This window comes from Dendrobates tinctorius, unplaced genomic scaffold, assembly GCF_039654945.1.
Source record: "Dendrobates tinctorius isolate UK_male_01 unplaced genomic scaffold, ASM3965494v1 ptg000003l, whole genome shotgun sequence".
Lineage (NCBI taxonomy): Eukaryota > Metazoa > Chordata > Amphibia > Anura > Dendrobatidae > Dendrobates > Dendrobates tinctorius.
The window spans coordinates 30,366,491-30,384,758 of NW_027361671.1; the positions used below are offsets into that span (position 1 = coordinate 30,366,491).

The 18,268-nt window shown below is 49.4% G+C and overlaps 1 protein-coding gene across 2 annotated transcripts in view; it reads right to left on the bottom strand.

Moving 5' to 3' along the window:
- The window catches only part of RIOK2 (RIO kinase 2), a 61,282-nt gene that overhangs the window by 28,711 nt on the left and 14,303 nt on the right, over window positions 1-18,268 (bottom strand). For both annotated transcript variants that reach the window (XM_073543933.1, XM_073544001.1), the window contains exons 4-5: window positions 10,688-10,863; window positions 5,106-5,194 (exon numbers count right to left, since the gene is read on the bottom strand). In XM_073543933.1, coding sequence (XP_073400034.1) covers window positions 5,106-5,194; window positions 10,688-10,863 — 265 coding nt within the window. The remainder of the gene's footprint in view (window positions 1-5,105; window positions 5,195-10,687; window positions 10,864-18,268) is intronic.

The window sequence follows — 18,268 nt, forward strand, 5'->3', positions numbered from 1 at the left end:
CATACCAAGAGGAGCTACCCCCATATAGAATATACAAAGAATGGTTGCACTCTGTCATGCTAAGGCATGTCAATGTGGAATATATGTAATTAGAATTGCAATACAGCTTTAGAATTATAGAAAATTCTCTTAGCACTTTTGCTTCCCCCTGACCCCGCACCTTTCATGCATAAATACCTTTTTTATATCGGTTCAGATGTATGTAAACTGCCGCTGTCCGGTCCGCTGGGCGGGGCTTATTCACCTGCTCCCCCCCCTGTCTTGCTCTACGCAATTCTTCTTGTGTAGAGCAAGACAGGGAGGGGGGGGGGGGGGGGGGGGGAGAGAGTAGTTGAATAAGCCCCGCCCATCGGACCGGACAGTGACACTTTACATACATCTGAACAGATATAAAAAAAAAGGTATTTATGCATGAAAGGTGCGGGGTCAGGGGGAAGCAAAAGTACTAAGAGAATCCTTATGTGACACACAATTGAATGATATCATTATATGCCATCTCAAAAAAGGGGTGACAGATTCCCTTTAAAACGCTATTAACCTGCAGATTAACTCCCACATATGCAGGTTAACAGCATTTTATGACTCGCTCCCTTTACCAAGTTATCACCTCTCTGATGTCCCATAGATAATGAGTAGAATGATGGCGCTCACACTATACTGTAATGGGGCATTCCAGTGTCTGTGCAGTCAGCATCTACTCAGTGGGTAGGGGATAACTTGCCCTAGTGGAAATAACCTTTTACATTAATTCTGAAAGGAGACTGACTATTCTTTAAATTTTTAGTTCATAAAAGTCCATATTAAAATAACAAACTCTGAAATATATATCTTGTCATGCCCGCTATGTCTGTTATGCCTATCATGCCCGCCATGTCTGGTATGCTGAATGACTCCTGGAGCAGTGTGCACGTGCACTGAATTCTCATGCCCGTTATGTCTCATGCTGCAAGATCCCTGGAAGCATTGTGCACACGCACCTCGTGACTGTTGTGCTGCAAGATGCCTGGAGCAGTGTGCATGCGCGTCTCATCTCATGGCTGCCTGCCATTGCCAGTGCGCATGTTTGTTTTACCTCATGGCTATACGCTGTTGCTGTGTGACCAGCCGTCTCTGCTCTGCCTGCAGCAATCCTCTCTGTGTTCCTGGAGCCCCTGATCATGTGACCTTTTCTATGGTTCAGCCCAGTCTGATCTAGCAATGCTCTCTTTGATCCTGGAGGATTTGAACAGTTAGTCCTTCCCTGGTCCTGACCCGGAAGTGCAGGTGCTAATGCCCTATATGAGACCTCCCCTTCCTATGGTCGGGGCCTGAGTATCGTGTTGCTTCCCTGCATGGCTGCTTGGTAGCTCCCTGTATTCTGTGCCCCTGCACTCTGCCCTGTAGTGCGTCTCTGCACACACTCTGTGCTTGTACTCTGCCTCTTGTCCCGTGCCTTGTCTTGTCCTTGTTATGCTTTGCCTTGCAGTCCTTCCTGTGTTCTCTGCCTTGCCTGCTTTGACATGTCTTGCCTTTGCTATGCTTTGCCTTGTAGTCCTTCCTGTGTTCTCTGCCTTGCCATGTCTTGCCTTTGCTATGCTTTGCCTTGTGGTCCTTCCTATATTCTCTGTCTTTGCTTGTTCTTCCTTGCTCTGATCTGTGGTGCCTCCTGGCACACGCACCATTCCTCCTTTCTTACCTATGGTGCTCTGTTGTGCCTCTTGGTACACGCACCATTCCTCCTCTCTTACCTATGGTGCTCTGTTGTGCCTCCTGGCACATGCACCATTCCTGCTCTCTGACCTTTTGTGCTCACTTGCACATTTCGGGGCTAGTCTCAAGGTACCCCCTTGACCCGGCACTGGGCTTCGGCCTACGCTCCACTGCTAGCTCTGTTCTCGTTCTGACCTGACTCTGCGTTTCTGCCTACGTTCTGCTCCTTGCCCTGTACCTTGTCCAGCTTTGCCTTGTTTCTTCGTGTGCCCTTTGCATGCGCCTGGCCTTCCTAGCCTCCTGTTTGTGCCTCAGCCGTGCCCACCCTAGCCGTGCCCGCCTGCTTGTGCCTCAGCCATGCTCGTAGTCCAGTGACAGCTGTGTCGACTGTTATGCCTCAGCCGGGTTCGCTGAAGTCTTGCCCGGCTGTCTGTGCCGCAGCCCGACCAGCTAGCCAGTGCCCCAGCCGTGCTCTCTGTGCTTCCTTGCACCCACGCTGTCTCTGCACTGTGCTTTGCCTGCTCCTCTAATAGCACGCGCAGGCCCTCGCCTGCTCCTTGCCATACCTCCCCGTGCTTCTGTAAAAGTACGTGCAGGTCTTGCCATGTACCCTGTCGTGCCCTCTTGCACGCACAGGCCCTAGCCTATACCCTGTCGTGCCCTCTTGCACGCACAGGCCCTAGCCTGTTCCCTGGCGTGCCTCCTAGCACGCGCAGGCCCTTGCCTTAGCCTGAACCCTGGCGTGTCTCTTAGCACGCACCCTGACTTGAACCTGACCCTGGCGTGTCCCTCGGCATGCACAGGACCTTGCTTTGAACCCTGACGTGTCCCTCGGCACACGCACGACCTTGCTTTGAACCCTGGCGTGTCCCTCGGCACACGCACGACCTTGCTTTGAACCCTGGCGTGTCCCTCGGCACGCGCAGAACATTGCCTTGGATCTTGAACCGTGGCGTGTCCCTACACACGCACCATGTCTTGTACTTTGCACGTTGAACCTGGCATGTCCCCTACACACGCACCTTGCCCTGGACCCTGGTGTACCTCTAGCACGCGCCCTGCCTGGAATCTTGCCTTGGACCTCGGCGTGTTCCCTAACACGCACCATGTCTGGACATCTGTCGTGCCTCATTGCCTGTACCCTGGTTTGCCTGCTGGATTCCCGGAACCTGCCACCCCTGCCAGAGATCGTAAGCATGAAGACTACGGCCTGATGTCCGGAGCTGGTGTCCACAGCCTGATGCCCTGATCCTTGCCAGCTGTCCGGAGTCCGATGCCATCATGTCCTTGCCGGTAACTGGGCTTACCTTCTAGCACGTACCATGCCATGGACCTTGGCGTGCCACGCACGCACCTTGCTGTGTTTGCCTGTTATCACGTTTTGCACTTAATGTTATCCTGAATTTGCCTTAATGAAGATACCTTGAATCCACGTATTGTCTTGTTTCCTGCACGTCCTTTGTTGTCAGACACTCGTACCTAGTGTCTACCTGAGCCGGCCGTCTGGTTCCAGCAGTCGTGGTGGCTCACCCCCTTGGTCTTGCCCCTGACACTCCCTGGTTCCTCACAAGGTCAGCTTGCCCTAGGTGGGTGGATGCCACGACCCAGAGGGTCCACTCTAAAGAAAAAGTCGACTCAGCTGAAGCTGACTTGTCACATATCTTATCAGAAAAATCTGCTTCTTTCTCCTCCTGGACTGATCATCCATTTTGAAAATTCTCAAATCATGGGTTAAATGTGTATTCCGTGGAGACAGATTGTTACATTACTGAGCTAGTGGATGGCGGATGCTACAATAAGACTATGTAGAGGGGAGGAGCTAGAGACAGAGCTCCTCCCTCCTCTTCCCCTCTCCCATCTTGATTGCTTTTGCGGCTGCTGCCTGACATGGAGTACTGCTGCTCAGCTTACTTGTAACCAGAATACCCAAGTCCTCCTGTTCTGTAGTCCCAAGTATGGTCCCAGTTAATGTGAAATTACACCATCCTAGGTGCATTACTCTACATTAAACCTCATTTGTCATGATTCTCATGATTAAAGGATGTGATATTTGGTGCCTGACATGGGTGTCTTACGCTTTTGGTTAAGATAATAGACCTATGATATGTTAAGAGCAAGCTTAGCTTTCCAAGACAATAATAAGGAATGAGAAATCCTGAGCGTTCTGTTGTTCTATGATGTAATCTTGTTATGTTGTATAATCTTCACTAAAACAAGTTTAAAAAGCTAAAAACATTTAATTGCAAGAGTAGAAAAATTAATAAAAAAATAACTAACAACAGGCATGAGAAGAATCAGCTGTCCATTCACTGTACAGATGGGTGGGCTATTGCAGAGGTCTCAGACACTAATCATAGCCCTGGCACATTCACCCATCAGACATATTAGCCGACCTTATGACAAGTCACTGGGTCTGAACTGTTGGATGTAAGGTTTGCTTTCTCAGCCTTGGCTTCTATTACATGCAGCAATATGGCTCTCTACAAAGAGGCCATTGTGCTGGTGAGAGAAGGCAGGGGACATGGCAGCACTGCCACCTTGTGGCAAAAGAAAGAAATGCTTCCTAACATACTCTAGTGAAAACTACAATATAAACAAGAGGTTTCCAGCAGACATTTGTGAAATCCCATTGATGAATGTTGTAAAATAATTGCTCTTAACTAAAGCAACAATTATACTTTAGGTCTAACATTACGGAGGACGACGATTTGTGTAAGATCTGGTTGGGAGACATATGATAAATAGTTTGGGGGTTTCACAAAGCAAAAAATTATTTAGTAGATAGGCAACCCCTTCCCATATGTCCCATTAGTGCCACAGAGGCGAGTTCCCTGCTTAGGACAAGCCTTAGCTTGACATGTCCATATAGTCCATGGAGAGGCTGATGATCAGTCGTCATTGTAGGGGAATATCACGGCCGCAGCTTCCACCGGCTGATTGTTGGTGGTCTCTGAAGTGCTACCTGCAGTGATCAGGGAATTTTCTGGGCACACGACCACTTTAAAGGCCTTATATGCACCATTTTCTTAAGATGCCAATGATGTTATGACCCCACCAGCAATGACATGTGCACGATCAGCAGATATTCTAATAACTGGACGCCCGCATGATACCTGGCGACCATATACAAGTCTGGGCAGGTGTGTGGGGTCGTAACGTCATCAAGAACACTCGGTTCCGATGTAGAAAAGAGTGCTGCCTGAAGCCAATGTGCATTGTAATCTTTTCAGATGAGCATTTCCACAAAAAAGAGTAATGTGGAAGAGTAAATCAGACAATGGCAATGCTAGTTGTTAAAAGGACTCTTCCCATCTCACACGACCCAAATAACGTAGTGTCAGGGTGGGAAGATTGTCCGGTTTTCTCGCTGCCTCACAGCGTTACACTTACATCAGAGATATTTACTCGTTACTTACAAGGGATAGCCATTAATGAGCTCCATCACTACAGCATGCCTGTTGTAGTCATAGGGTTTCGGCACAGGGAATCCTGTGTCATACAAGGCCTAGAAAATAAAAAAAGGGAGAAATACTCGTCAGCAAAATGGGTTTCTAAAAGTGAAAAATATTAACCTTGTATTTATAGATGACAGAAATGACAAATATTGTATTAGTCTGAAAAATACCTAAAAAGGGCCGTCACCCTAACATGTATTGAAAAATATAAAATAAATTATTATCTCTGGACCCCCCTGTTCCAGCTGGACACGTATGAGACCCTGCAGCTAATCACCAGGCTCAGTGATGATCAAGTCCCATGCCGTCCAGACCATTCAGGGGGCAGAGCCAGGACGGTCTGTGTCCAAACTGCATGTGTCTGCAGTGATGGGGGCAGTGGTCACCTGACTGCATTCCTGTTCCGGCCACACAGACGGGTTAGGGACCTGGGAAGCATAGGATGAAGAGTGGTGGGGAAATCCGACAAGTCAGTATACTTTAGTTTTATACACTTAAAAAGGAATACAAAATTATATTTTTTAAATCATTAATTACATTTTTTTTTTATAATATTTTTTTTTGGTGGGTTGGCGGGGGGACGTTCGACCCTGCCCAAAGGCACATATATGGGCTATACATTTGGAAACATGGTTAATTTTGTGACCAAAAATGATTAATCTTAGATTCACTGCCTGGATCAGCATCCTGAGATGGTAAAGCACAGTGTCATCTTCAGCACCACCTTAAATCATAGGACAGAATCGCATAAATCGCAATCCACCAGAATGTGAACACCTTTTTAAGATGGGTTTTGTATTTTTTAAATGCACCGCTAGGATACAACCTGAATGTGCTGGCAGGGGTTGAGCGTTTCGGACCACCATCGATTCTTTCTACTAAAAGTGCTTTACTAAACACCATAGCCCCAGCAATCACCTACTTATGGAATATTCTTGGGATGTGCCAACAATATTTAAGGGCACAAGACCCTTTTAATGACAAGTTGCAGTACGGCCATGTTCCTATGTAACACCTCTACTGCGGAGCTCCCATAATGGAGCTGCTCAGAACAACCCTGGACTTATGGGGATAATGCTGAGCCAGAATACAGCGAGACACCAGCTGATGTGCCAATGTGCAGAACGGTCATTCACGGTTCCGAATATTAGCGATTACCAAGACACGCAGAAGATGGCTGTGCCAAGGATAAGACAGGCTTTGATCTGCAGGCATTTAGTTGATGGATATACAGAACACCAATTAGACTGTGGAATTTCCAGCTTAAGGATGCCATTCTTCCTCGGGAACAGCAGAAGCAATTTAATACACTTCTTGCAGAGCACGGGCTTTCCATGTGTCTCCGGCCCCCAGAAGGGAATCCGAGAGATAGAGAGGAAATAACAAGGCGCCTGTTCTCCACAGAATAACCCAGATATCCAATCTACTGAATCATGGAGAAGGATTTGGTAAGGTCCTGGGGTAACGTCTGTACTCGTGACTTTACTACTTTGGGGTCCTGTATATATTGGTCGACCAGTAATCTCTGTGACAATATAAGACATGCATAATCCCAAGCTTCAAACAAGTAAAAACATAAGATCATCAGGAATAGCGTCTCACTTGGTATAATAGAACATATCGTATTACAGAAGGGATTCTACATGTATAGTATACACAGATCTATACAGAAACTGCAATCCCTGCAAGCCCATAGCTGCCATAGTCTAGAAGAAAAAACTTGGAACCCTTCAGATCTCCAAAGTAATAAGCTTTTAGGTGGGAAATGAGACTTAAGCAAAACTCTAGTTTATGTCAAATTACACTTTATTAGGCATTAACAGACAAACAAAAAGATTAAGAAAAACTGTACGACAGGAGTTGTGTGACTCCATGAACTCTGCCGTGGGAAGGATTTCCACAATTTGGCCATGGTCAAACACGTGGCTAGGAGGAAGCATCTGAAGGTGCCCTCACTCACTATTTTAATGGGGCGAGGTATGATTGATAGCAGTGCTGCGACTAGAGCAACGGCACCTCCTCTCAAAGCATTTAATAGGGTATTGTACACGGAGGTTACATCTTTCTACAAATGGTGGACGAGATGGCAGCTTCACCAGATATGCCCCACCATGCCTCGTGCCACTGGATGTCTCCATCAGACACAGATGAGTTCTTTATATACACATGGTAATAGATTGTACAATGTCGCCCCTGATGTTTGCACTGGGAGCAGCCTAATGCAAGTATGGCTGCAGATTGGATCTAAGGTCCTGGGATGTCGCAGGCATTTCTGGAAATAGACCGCCATACTGTAAAACAGCTTCACCAAGAGAAAGACCACTAGATGATGTTTCCCGAGCATTAACCTCCGAACTCAGGCTAGGTGCGCACCTGCGGTGGATGCTCTGTCTTTATCGATGTATATTACACTATTTTTTTTCCAGCAACACAGACACAAGAATGGAAATCTGACTGCAGAACAAGTCATTAGGATCCATTTGGGGCCAATTGTGTCCTTTAGTGACTCAGTCCTTGCAGTGGAATGTATAAGCCTGTTCCGGATTGGGACTAACGTAACGGAGATTAGATTATTGGTGTGAGCTTACTGGAGCATAAGAACATCGCGAGTGAGGCACCAATGTTATCTGTTAAACACCACAGCCATCACCTTCATTATGGCTGCTATGAGGAAGGCTCACACTGCTGTTATTTGATGAGGATACTTACATTTGATTCTTATAGGGTGATAGGGAAATAGTCTATATAAATAATAGTCTACCGACAAACAACCAGTGTGCCCCTACAGTGCATTACATTCAATAAATCCATTTCCTTAAAGTGGCCTTTCCACCCCTTTACAGACAGGATATATATCAAACAGGGATGTCTGGGAAGTATAAGGCTATGTGCACAAGCTGCGGATTTGGCCACTGCGGATCCGCAGCAGTTCTGCAGACAGGGTACAGTACAATGTAAGTCTATGGGATTTACAATCTGCTGTGTACATGCTGCGGATTTTTAACTGCGGAAAAGCTGCGGTTTTGAATCCGCAGAAGGAATTGACATGTCAGTTCTTTCTGCGGATTCCGCTGCGGTTTGCCACCTATTTCATTGTCCAGGTGGCAAACCGCTGGGGAAAACCGCTGGCCAATCTGCAGCGTGTGCACATAGCCTTACATTCTAGGGAAGAAAGAGGATTGACAGACGGAGTAGAATTTGTGTTTCCTCCCGCACAGCAGAACAGGGTGCATGGGCATGCTCAGCGACCACTTCGCTGATAGGGAGAATGGGTGCCGTATGCTGTTTTCAGTTAGTTGCAATAGGGATGATACAATTTTATTTCAGATTTTGAAACCCACCCCTCCTGCTGAGATTCATTCTCCACATTTTTGACATCTTGTCTTTGAGCAATATGACGTAGGGGCAGAGACCCTGATTCCAGCGATGTGTGACTTACTGAACTGCTTGTTTGCCGGTTAGATAAGACACTTTTGGCCGGAGACATTTAGATTTGTCATTGACAAACCACCCCCAACACCGATTGGCAACTTTCTGCCTATGCACAGTGTACGCAGAAAGCTGCCAATCAGCGATGTGGGTGGGGTTACACAGAGCTCATCACTGAGAGGACTAGCAAGATCTACAGTAGATGAAACAATTTTATCAAAACTACAGCAAGCAGCTCTTTAAGTGACACATCGCTGGAATTGGGGTCTGTTTCTACATTATACTGCTCTCAGATGAGGCATCAAACATCTGCTGACAGATTCCCCTTAAAACAATCTGATCCCAATAGACCCTGCACTAGTTCAGATTCTCTGCTCTTACTTTGTGTTGTATTAAAGGAAAACATGATTTACCATTTAAAGGGAACCGGTGCCATCATTTCAAGCATCTAAACTGTCCCCAGTGCGTTGTTAGTGTCCAAAAAGCCCTTTATAGTTATGTAGTACCTGCTCATTTAGTCATAGGGGTGTGCTTCATTTTCTATTCAGTCAAGGGCGTCGTCATCCACACAATTTGATTGATTTCCCAGGTTGCGTTGACGGCAGTCCTGCGCTTGCGCAGTTTGGCAAGAGCAGCCGGCTCCACGTTACACACTGCACAAGCGCGGCTCCAAGCACCACACTGGCCAGGATTCTAGTGACGTCACCGCAACCAGGGAAATCAAAAGGAGTAGGTGATGATGCACATCACTATGACTAAATGAGCAGGTATGATATCCGTGTAAGTTATGCACATTGCATCACAATGCACTGGGGATTGGTGACATGGGTGAAATGACATGACGGGTTCCATGGAAAAAAAAAAAAAAAAAAAAAAAAAGCTGCATGATTTCCTCTGTACACATGATATTGTGCGTTATAGTTAAATTAGTGACAAAATGTATAAAGAAAAAGAGAAAGGTCGCACTTGATGGACCCAGGTCTTTTTTCAATCTTCTGTATGTAACTTGAGACAGGTCAGGAGCACGCAGCTTTTAGAGATCATCTATATAAATCAGGCTCGTTCAACAGGACATTCAACATTTCGGTCAGTTCTTACTCTTGCCTGCTAATAGTAGAATTAATGTGTCAGCGCTTGCTAGCCACCACCAAGGCAAGCAACAGACCAAATCAGGAACCAAATCAGCCTGAACATGCAGAATTCTTGACACTCAGTGTAGAGATGGCTTTTTTTCTTGACGACAGCAATCCAGAAATAAACAGACGTTTTGGCCTATGTAGACCTTCCTTAGTATACGGATTGCCAGGGAAAGGCCTCAATTCGGATGAAGGCGCTGAAGTGAAGAGCGCTGGCCACCGTACTGAGGCTGAGCGCTCACCAGAAATCTGTAGGGGCAGGTTTCCATTAGCAGTAAGGTGAATGTATGACCATTTTTAGGATCACAATTAGAGTTTTGTGACCTGATAAAATGGATTCACTAGGTGTTGAAAATATAGCAAATGACAAGAACAGAGCCTATGAGCTGAAGAACAATGAGTAGTTAGTAGCCCAGAGCAGAGAATACCGAGTGATCATTTTACTGTCAGCAGCCATATAAAGGTGTATGGCATTGGGCATGGTGACTATGGGCAGCACTGTAAGATCGACATCAAATTTGGACACACAGGGTGCTCCAGAGAGGGCACTGCCTTGGTAGTATCTGATGGCACTAGGTAAGAGGGGGGGACTCCTGAATTATAACCCACACGATCACCAATACTGCATAAGGAAATATATAGTTCTCTTTAATATGCAAAGAGAAATGTATGAAGCATCAAAAAAAATCAAAAACCACATCTATTATATACATGGATGATAGAAGTCCTTTACACTGTCCTATACAGCAGGGTTCCCCAACTCCAGTCCTCAAGGCCCACCAACAGATCATGTTTTCAGGATTTCCTTTGTATTGCACAGGTGATGGAATTATTGCCTGAGCAATACTAAGAAAATCCTGAAAACATGATCTGTTGGTGGGCCTTGAGGACTGGAGTTGGGGAACCCTGCTATACACTGATCAGCATCGTAAGAAAACCTTACAGCCATTCTGACCCTCACGCCCAGCAATAAGTTACCTTCATGTACGCAAACTCCTTCATTGCGGCCAGACGAGACAGGTAGAGCCAGGACATCTTGTGTCTGTGCTTGTGATAATCACGCTTGTTTTTAAGGTTACGAAAAGACGTTCTTCCGAGTCGGTGAAGTTTTAATGCGAGCTGCTTATCGTCTTCATTTGCAACAATATAGATATCTGAATGGTGGAAAAAAGAGAATGTGACAGTGAGGTAAAATAACAAGGCCCTGTTCACATTGGTGCAGTGGTTTCCATGTATAATGGAGACGACATCACAGTGCCAGATCTACCACATAATGGGTGACAACGGCCCCCTCTGAATTATAAGAATGCCCATCCAGTTTTTTTTAATTTTGTGGTTCAACATATCTCTGACAGCGACATGGTGTATCCGTGACACGCAGAGCTGTGGAGTCGGTAAGCCAAACCTCCGACTCCTCAACTTCCATGACACTGACTCCCTCATACCAGGGCTGTGGAGTCGGTAAGCCAAACCTCCGACTCCTCAACTTCCATGACACTGACTCCCTCATACCAAGGCTGTGGAGTCTGTAAGCCAAACCTCTGACTCCTCGATTTCCATGACACTGACTCCACCAAAATGGGCTCCGACTCAGACTCCACAGTCCTGGACACGACCGCAGGTCACCGATACATTGCTATGACAGCAGGGCATCCGTTGAAGACCTTCATGGCAAGGCGTCAAATGAGACGTTACTTTAAGCTATATACGCAGCAATACTGCAGTATTGAACCCATTAAAAGTTTTTAAAAAATCCAAAAAATATAAAGAAAAAAAAAAAAACAACGAAAGTTGAAATCACCCCCTTTTCCTACATTGAAAATAAAGATTTAAAAAAAAGCCACACATATGGTATCGCTGCGCCCATAAAAAGCTGATCTGTCAAAATGTAAGAATTAGCCCGATCAGTAAATGTAAAAAACTCAAGAACACCAAAATGACATTCCACAATATTACTCTAACAAGCGATCAAAATGTCACATCTAGGGGGCGTGGCTATGTAGCGACGGAGTGAGGACGAGTCTGGCAAGAGCTCCTGCCATCCTGACGACATTTAGCCAGCAGACTCTTACCTCTTCGGCACATTCGCCAGTCCTGGGACCCCTCTGGATTCTGTGGCGCTCCGGGACCCACGCGGGAGAGCGGGGTTGGATTCCTGGGTGCCTGCGGCTGTGAAGACTGGGGCGGCCGGCGGGGCCTGCACGGGGCGGAGACCATCTTGGAGGCGCACGCTCTGACTGTGAGAGACGCGGCACCGGGTTCCCATCTCTGCAGCGCTGGAGGACGGTGAGCAGACACCCTGAATATTTGCGAGGGGCAAGCGGTGAGTGCCCTGAAAGATTGGGCCCCGCCCTCATTGCTACATCACCTGGCCTGCCAGCGCCATTACTGTAGGGACTTGGATCCCTCTCTGACTGCTGTCCCTGTGGGGTGCTGGGGATCTCTCCCTGGGCTATAAAGGCCCTTGTCTGCCGCTTGGAGCTGGACATTGCCTCCCTGTGTGACATTGTGGGTCTGTGCTGCTCCTGGAACCCTGCAGCCACCATCTGATAATTTTATTCCATTTATAACCTCGATTCAGGGGACTCCAGAGTGCGCTGTCCCTGATATCCGGCTGTGTCCCATTGCTATTAAAAGGAGATTTTTGTGTACTCACCGTAAAATCTCTTTCTCTTAGCCTCTAATTGGGGGACACAGAACCATGGGTGTTATGCTGCTGACCACTAGGAGGCGACACTATGCATAATCTGAAAAAGATTAACTTTGGCTCCTCCTCTGCAGTATACACCCCTGGACGGCGTCAGCCTTCTCCAGTTTTGTGCAAGAGCATTAGGAGGAACATAACCAAATAACATAACCATGCCTGTAAGAAGGCTACTATGTACGAGCTCAAAGAACAATATGAGAACTCAACCGTAAACAACGGCCCATAAGGGCAACAGGGTGGGAGCTGTGTCCCCCAATTAGAGGCTAAGAGAAAGAGATTTTACGGTGAGTACACAAAAATCTCCTTTACTCTGTCGCCTCATTGGGGGACACAGAACCATGGGACGTCCCAAAGCAGTCCCTGGGTGTGAAGCAATGGACGAATATTGTGCTAGCAGGTCCCCAAGTTTGGGGCACTGCCGCCTGCAGAACCAGTCTACCCAGGCTCGCATCCGCTGAGGACTGGGTATGAACACTGTAGTGTTTCGTAAACGTGTGTAGGCTAGTCCAAGTGGCCGCCTTACACACTTGTTGTGCCGAAGCCTGGTGCCGAATGGCCCAGGAGGCCCCTACTGCCCGTGTAGAGTGTGCCATGATACCGGCCGGAAGAGGGGAACTGTTAAGTCGGTAGGCCTCATGTATGGTGGACTTGATCCACCTGGCAAGGGTAGCCTTGGAAGCCGGCAGTCCCTTGCGACTACCTTCTGGAAGAATGAAGAGAGAATCAGACTTCCGGAAAGGTGCAGTCCTGGACACGTAAATCCGCAATGCTCTGACGAGGTCAAGCGTATGCAGAGCCTTCTCCACTCTATGAACTGGAACCGGGCAAAGGGATGGCAGTGAAATCTCCTCATTGAGGTGAAAGTTGGACACAACCTTCGGAAGGAAGGATGGTACCATGCGGAGAACCACCTTGTCCTGATGAAAGGCTAGGAAAGGCCGTCTGCAGGAAAGTGCTGACAATTCCGACACTCTGCGTAACGAGGTGATCGCCACTAGAAAAAACACTTTCTGAGACAGAATGGAGAGTGGAACTCCTCTAAGAGGTTCGAAGGGTGGAGCTTGCAATGCTGTCAGGACCAGATTGAGGTCCCATGTATCCAGCGGACGTTTGTAGGGAGGAACCAATCGGGAAACTCCCTGGATGAAAGTCCTTACTTGCGGTTTAGTAGCAATGCGCTTTTGAAAAAGGACTGAAAGCGCCGACACCTGACTCTTAAGCGAGCCTAAGGATAGCTTGGCGTCTAGACCCGATTGAAGAAAACCTAGTACCTTCGGGAGGGAATAAGGGAGTGGGACTTGTCCATGAGATTCGCACCAAGAAAAGAAGGCTCTCCAGGTACGATAATAGATCTTGGCGGAGGCAGGCTTCCTTGCCCTGATCATAGTCGCAATGACTGCCGGTGAAAAACCTGCCTGGGTTAGAATCCAGGTTTCAAGGGCCATGCCGTCAAATTGAGAGCCCCTGAATCCTGATGGAAGAACGGACCTTGAGACAGAAGGTCGTGACGGTCGAGTAGACGCCAGGGGACGTCTGCTGTAAGTTGAACGATGTCGGCGTACCATGTACGTCTGGGCCAGTCTGGCGCGATGAGGATGGTTGGAACTCCCTCTTGCTTGATCTTCCTCACGACCCTGGAGATTAGGGGGAGGGGTGGAAAAATGTACAGGAGTCGGAACTGGGACCAGTCCTGGACCAGGGCATCCGCTCCGAGCGACTGCGGGTCGTGTGTCCTGGCCATGAAATTGCGGACCTTGGTATTGAGATGGGATGCCATTAGGTCCACCTCCGGGGTTCCCCAGCGTTGACAGATCTGGTAAAAAAATCTCGGGATGGAAAGACCACTCCCCCGAGTCCATTCCTTGCCTGCTGAGGAAGTCGGCTTCCCAGTTTTCTACACCCGGAATGTGGACCGCAGAAAGTACCGACCCCGTGTCTTCCGCCCAGCGGAGGATATGCGCCACTTCTCTCATCGCCTGGGCGCTGCGGGTCCCGCCTTGGTGGTTCACGTATGCCACAGCCGTGGCATTGTCCGACTGTATCCGTAGGTGCGAGGCTGCAAGCAAGTGATGAAAGGCTCTCAGTGCCAAGAGGATGGCCCTGATTTCCAGAATATTGATGGGCAATGTCACTTCCCTCGGTGACCACTTGCCTTGTGCCCTGTGATGTAGGTGCACCGCCCCCCAGCCTGTCAGGCTTGCATCGGTAGTCAGGATCTTCCATTGTCCTGAGAGAAAGGGCTTCCCTCGTGTAAGCGAGGTTGGTTTGAGCCACCAATGCAGGGACCTCCTGGTTGACGACGTCAACCTGAACTCCCTGTCGAGGGAGAAGGGATTCCTGTCCCAAGAGCTGAGTATGGCTAGTTGAAGGACCCTGAGGTGAAACTGGGCAAATGGCACTGCCTCTATTGCTGCTGCCATCCGGCCGAGGACTCTCATAGCAAACCGGAGAGATCGAGGAGGACTGCGAAGGAGTGTACGAACTCCCAGACGGATGGCCAGTGTCTTGTCCTTGGGAAGGAGCACCAGGCCCCTGGAGGTGTCGAATAACATTCCCAGGAATGTTAGAGTCTGACTTGGGATAGTCGACGATTTCTGTAGGTTGACTAGCCATCCCAGGCGACTCAGTGTGTCTATTGTGATTGAGACACTGACCTCGCAATCTTTGAAAGTGGGAGACTTGATGAGGAGGTCGTCCAGGTACGGGATGACTAGAATGCCTCTTGAGTGCAGAACGTCCATGGTGGCCGCCATGACTTTGGTGAACGTTCTTGGAGCCGTGGCGAGTCCGAACGGAAGGGCGACAAACTGGTAGTGGTTTTGGTTGACCGCGAACCTGAGAAACCTTTGGTGGGCGGGGCAATTGGTATGTGCAGATACGCATCCTGTATGTCTATGGAGGCAAGGTATTCTCCCTACTCCATGGATGCAATGATGGACCGGAGGGACTCCATGCGGAAGTGACGGACCCGTAAGTAATTGTTGAGCTGTTTTAGGTCCAGTATGGGTCGGACGCTGCCTCCTTTCTTGGGGACTACGAACAGATTTGAGTAGAACCCTCGGAATCTCTCGTTCGTGGGAACCGGCACCACAACTCCTGCTTGAAGGAGAGAGGAGACCGCTTGATGGAAAGCACGAGCCTTGTCTGGTGGTGTTGGAGGAATAGAAAGGAAGAACCGGTTCGGTGGAGCGGAAGTGAACTCTATCTTGTATCCGGAAGACACTATTTCCCTGACCCACCTGTCTTCTGTAATAGGCAGCCAGTCTTGCTGGAAGAGTAAAAGTCGGCCGCCTACTGGTGGGGTGTCTTCCGGAGTTCGCGAGTCATGATGAAGCGAAGTTCTGAGGTTTTCCTCCCTTGGGTTTCGCTTGGCCTGCTTTCGACTGCCAAGACCTGTCCGGTCGCTGCTGCGTCCGTGGGTTGTCCCTGCGTGGAGAGCGGTTACGGTTTTGCGCTGGGCGCGAGACGGACCAGCCCGAGGAATTCCGAAAGGATCGGAATCGCGTCTGGTTTCTTCGTTTAAACGTGCGTTTCGGTTTTAGTTGAGGGAGAGAGGTACTCTTACCCCCAGTGGCATTGGCTATCATTGTGTCCAGCTTTTCGCCGAAAAGTCTTCCAGTAAGATACGGAAGTCGCGTGAGGGACTTCTTTGAGGCCGCATCCGCTTTCCATTCTCGCAGCCAGAGGATGCGTCGGATCGTGATGTCGTTTGATGCTATTCCCGCTACACCTCTTGCGGAATCCAGGGCTGCATGAAGCAAGTAGTCTGCTACCACTGCTATCTGGACCGCTTGGTCCGAGAGCTCGGGATTTGAAGCTTGAAGACCCTCCTGTAGTTTTTTGGCCCAAGCCAGGATGGCCTTTGCTGCCCAAACTGAAGCAAACGCAGGGCCCAGAGAGGCGCCTGCCGCTTCGAAAATAGAACGAGCCATGCGTTCTACTTGCCGGTCTGCTGCGTCCCTGAGGGTTGAGCTATCTGGCAGAGACAGTAAGGTCTACGCTGCTAGCCTAGAAACCGGGGGGTCCACTTCAGGTGGATCTGTCCATTGTTTGGTGTCTGTCTGTGGAAAGGGGTACTTCGCTTCCAAATATTTGCGATTAGCAAATTTTCTCTCAGGCTGCGCAAACTGTTTGGTAAGTATTTCCTCAAACTCATGGTGATTAGGGAAGACCTTAGGTGGTTTCTGAACACTTTCGAAGCAAATCCTATGTTCTGGGACTTCCGGGGCCGACTCTGGAATTTTTAGCACCCGATGAATTGCAGAGATTATGTCCTCAACTAGCGCTGTATTGCTAGGGGGAGAAGGTACCACGGACCTCTCCGTTTCGTTATCTGAGTCGGAGTCACAGATGCCCTCCGAATCCTGTGCCTCACTAAGGTGATCCCTGGAGGGCGACCTGGGGCAGGGGTCTTCTGTGGTGGGGGATCTCTGTGGTAAATTGCACTGTCTGTCTGTGACAGGGGACTGCCTAGGAGACCTGGAATGACGCTGTCTCTCCCTGGGGGGGGACGACCTTGTGCTATAGGCTGACTCAGGTGATCGAGACCTGTGGGTCCGCTTACGTCTGTGAGAGTCGGAAGCAGCATGTTCCTGAGACAAGCTGTCCGTTTGCTGTGTAACGTCCATTGCCGGGGCCCGACTCTGCAGAGCTTGCAGCAATGCGGCAGTTAGGTTGTCTATGGACTGTGTCATAGACTGTGACATCTGAGTTGCCCATTCCGGCGTGGCATGTGACACTGAAGCGTCAGTAGGGACTCCCTGGGGTTCTGACCCAGAGTTCTGGATGCAGTCCCGGCAGTGCGGATACGTGCTACCACTAGGGAGCGTGGCTTTGCAGGCTGTGCAGAATGCATAGAAACATTCCTGCCTGGTTCTCTTCCTTGAGCCAGGCATAGTGCACAGAGGCTGGCTATCAGGGATCGTACAGGGGTGGCTACGCAGAGGGAACCCACAGAGAGCCTTCTAGGAAGTATGGATTCACAGCTGAGTAATGAAAACCCAGCTGTGAGCTTACCCCACCGGTGTGCCCCTAGGTCCAGCGCCGACAGGTCCCAGTTCTGTGCCCCCCGGAGACCGCTGTGATGCTCCTCTCCTGGATCTCATCCAAAAAAATGGCCACCGGGACTCTGAGGAGAGGGAGGAGGGGGCGAAGAGCTGAAAAAGGGCGCGCTGGGCTTGTAAAAACGCGCCCTTTCTGCCTCAATCCGCCCCTTCTATGACACTCCAGCGTGTCATTTTAGTCATACGGGGGGCGGGGAAAAGGTGGCGGCTTCGGCTAGGCCGAAGCCGCGGTCTAGATTAGAGGTCTGATGCCCAGGAGGGCTCCAGAGCGGAGCGGTAGTCCGGGAGGGGGTCGGATTTGCACCGGACCCCCCCGGAATGGGCGACTGGCTAGCGGTGGGGGCAGCAGGGCTAGCTGTACCTGTGTGGGGGGTCCCTGGAGCACCATGGAGCCACTGCTGCTGCAGAGGCAGGGGAGCAAAAAGCCCTGTCTCTGCTGTGCCACGTCTGCCTGCACCCTCCCCCGGCCCCAGCAGGATCCCACAGCTGGGCTGGGGTCCCTGGTGCAGAATGCTGTCTGTACTCCGACCCTACCTGAGGCGTCTCAACCTAATGCCCCGTGCGGGGGATTAGGGAGGGTGCGTCTGTCACCATCAGGGGGTCTTCATCCTTGCCTCAACCTCAACCCAGACCCTGAAGGGGGTTGGGGAAGGAGGGGGGGGGGGGTCTCAACTTCGGACCAGTACCCGAGCGACTGGGGAAGGAGCGACATGGGGAACCGCCATCTCCACTTCAACTGGGCACCCCTAAAAAGGGGGCCAAGAAAGGAGCCATGCCGGGAGTCTCGCT